General features: G+C 42.1%; 1 protein-coding gene across 1 annotated transcript; it reads right to left on the minus strand.

Moving 5' to 3' along the window:
- Window positions 1-484: 484 nt before the first annotated feature.
- LOC110035095 lies at window positions 485-1,194 on the minus strand (the record flags this gene model as incomplete). The annotated part of the gene is given in 3 exon segments (XM_020739336.1): window positions 485-617; window positions 794-986; window positions 1,079-1,194. Coding segments are annotated over 3 exon segments (392 nt in total), but the record flags the coding sequence as incomplete, so codon positions are not given.
- Between the last annotated feature and the right edge of the window lie 219 nt (window positions 1,195-1,413).

Raw genomic sequence — 1,413 nt, forward strand, 5'->3', positions numbered from 1 at the left:
GCCACTCTCAGGCGGGAGTGCTCTCAGATCTTGAGAAGCGTGTTCCAAAACTGTTGACTCTGGAGGCATAGAAAGTGAGGAGCATATTAGATCTTTTAGAAATATTGCAACTCAAAATTTTACTCCACCCTATTTTGGGTTCTATACGACCCTTAGAAGTTATCTCACATATTTCTCCAATTTAGTTTGAATTATCTTTAATTTGGCTAGATCTCATGACAGAAAAGTGGCTTATTCAATTTCGGTTTAGTTAATGGTAATAGAACATAACATTGCAGATACCAGCAAGCCTTGCTGCGTTTGAATGGAAAGTAAGTTTAGCAAATGAAATGAAGAGAATCTAACGTTTGGCTTGGAATCCATAAAAAATAATTTGAGTCTTAGCGACTTTATCTTATTTCCCTTCACTTAATTGTCAGCATCCATACAAATCCTGCATGAAATCTCACAAATTGAAGAATGAAAAACAACCAAACCAGAGAACCTGCAGAAATGGCAGCAAATCCCCAGCACAGAATCATAGACGCTTCCCCGCGCACCACCTCCACGGCTTCCCAACCCCATTTTCCTCCATGCCGGCGTTGCCAACTTTCTTCTTGGTGCTGCCACTGAAAAATCTGAGATCCACCACATTGTTAGTGCTCACTTTCTTGTTTAAAGTTACAAAGGCAGCTTTTAAAATCTGATTAGATGTAGTTCAAAGTTAATATAGTTTTTAAACTCTACAAAGACCTTCAAGATCTCACAGAAACGCTGGTGATGGGGAAGGGCTCAAGAGAAAGGAATGGAATACCAGGTTCCGATGGTAGATCTAAGTTTGCAGGCTTCCCTCTCAATCGATCAGAGCGCCGAAGGGAACCAGAACCCAAGCCCTTAACTTTCTCCTTGGCTGGACTTTTGGTGCTTGTTTTACTCGATTTTGGAGAAGAAACCGCGGAGCGAAGCTCATCGGCACAGCGATTTAGTTTAAGAGAGGCCATTCTAGCCTTCATATTTGCAAATCAATGGCGAAAGCGGAGGAGGATCGATTAGTTCTGCGCAGGCGAGAAAATCCATGGAATTAAGCTGAGGAACTAACCTTGTTCTCTGAAATTCGGGCCTTTCGAAGGCTTTCATACTCGCATTCTGCTCCGGGATATCCCATGGCGTCGTCGAGACGAGAAGAGAGGAATTGGGGCGTGCCCTAATGCTAGCTTTATTACTGCGAGGTAAGAAATGGAAAGGTTTCTCCAACGGCTATATTCCAAGCTCTTGGGGCCCATTCAAATTTTTAATTCGCGAAAATTTCTGGAGGGAATCTCATAATTGTTTTTTTGTTCTTACTTAGTTTAATATACATGTTTCGGATTAAGGCTGTCAAAATTGCACGTTGTTGCGGACAGCTCGTGTTCGGCTCTTTCGCTAAGTTAACTA

Source organism: Phalaenopsis equestris, unplaced genomic scaffold (assembly GCF_001263595.1).
Source record: "Phalaenopsis equestris unplaced genomic scaffold, ASM126359v1 Scaffold196038, whole genome shotgun sequence".
Classification (NCBI taxonomy): domain Eukaryota; kingdom Viridiplantae; phylum Streptophyta; class Magnoliopsida; order Asparagales; family Orchidaceae; genus Phalaenopsis; species Phalaenopsis equestris.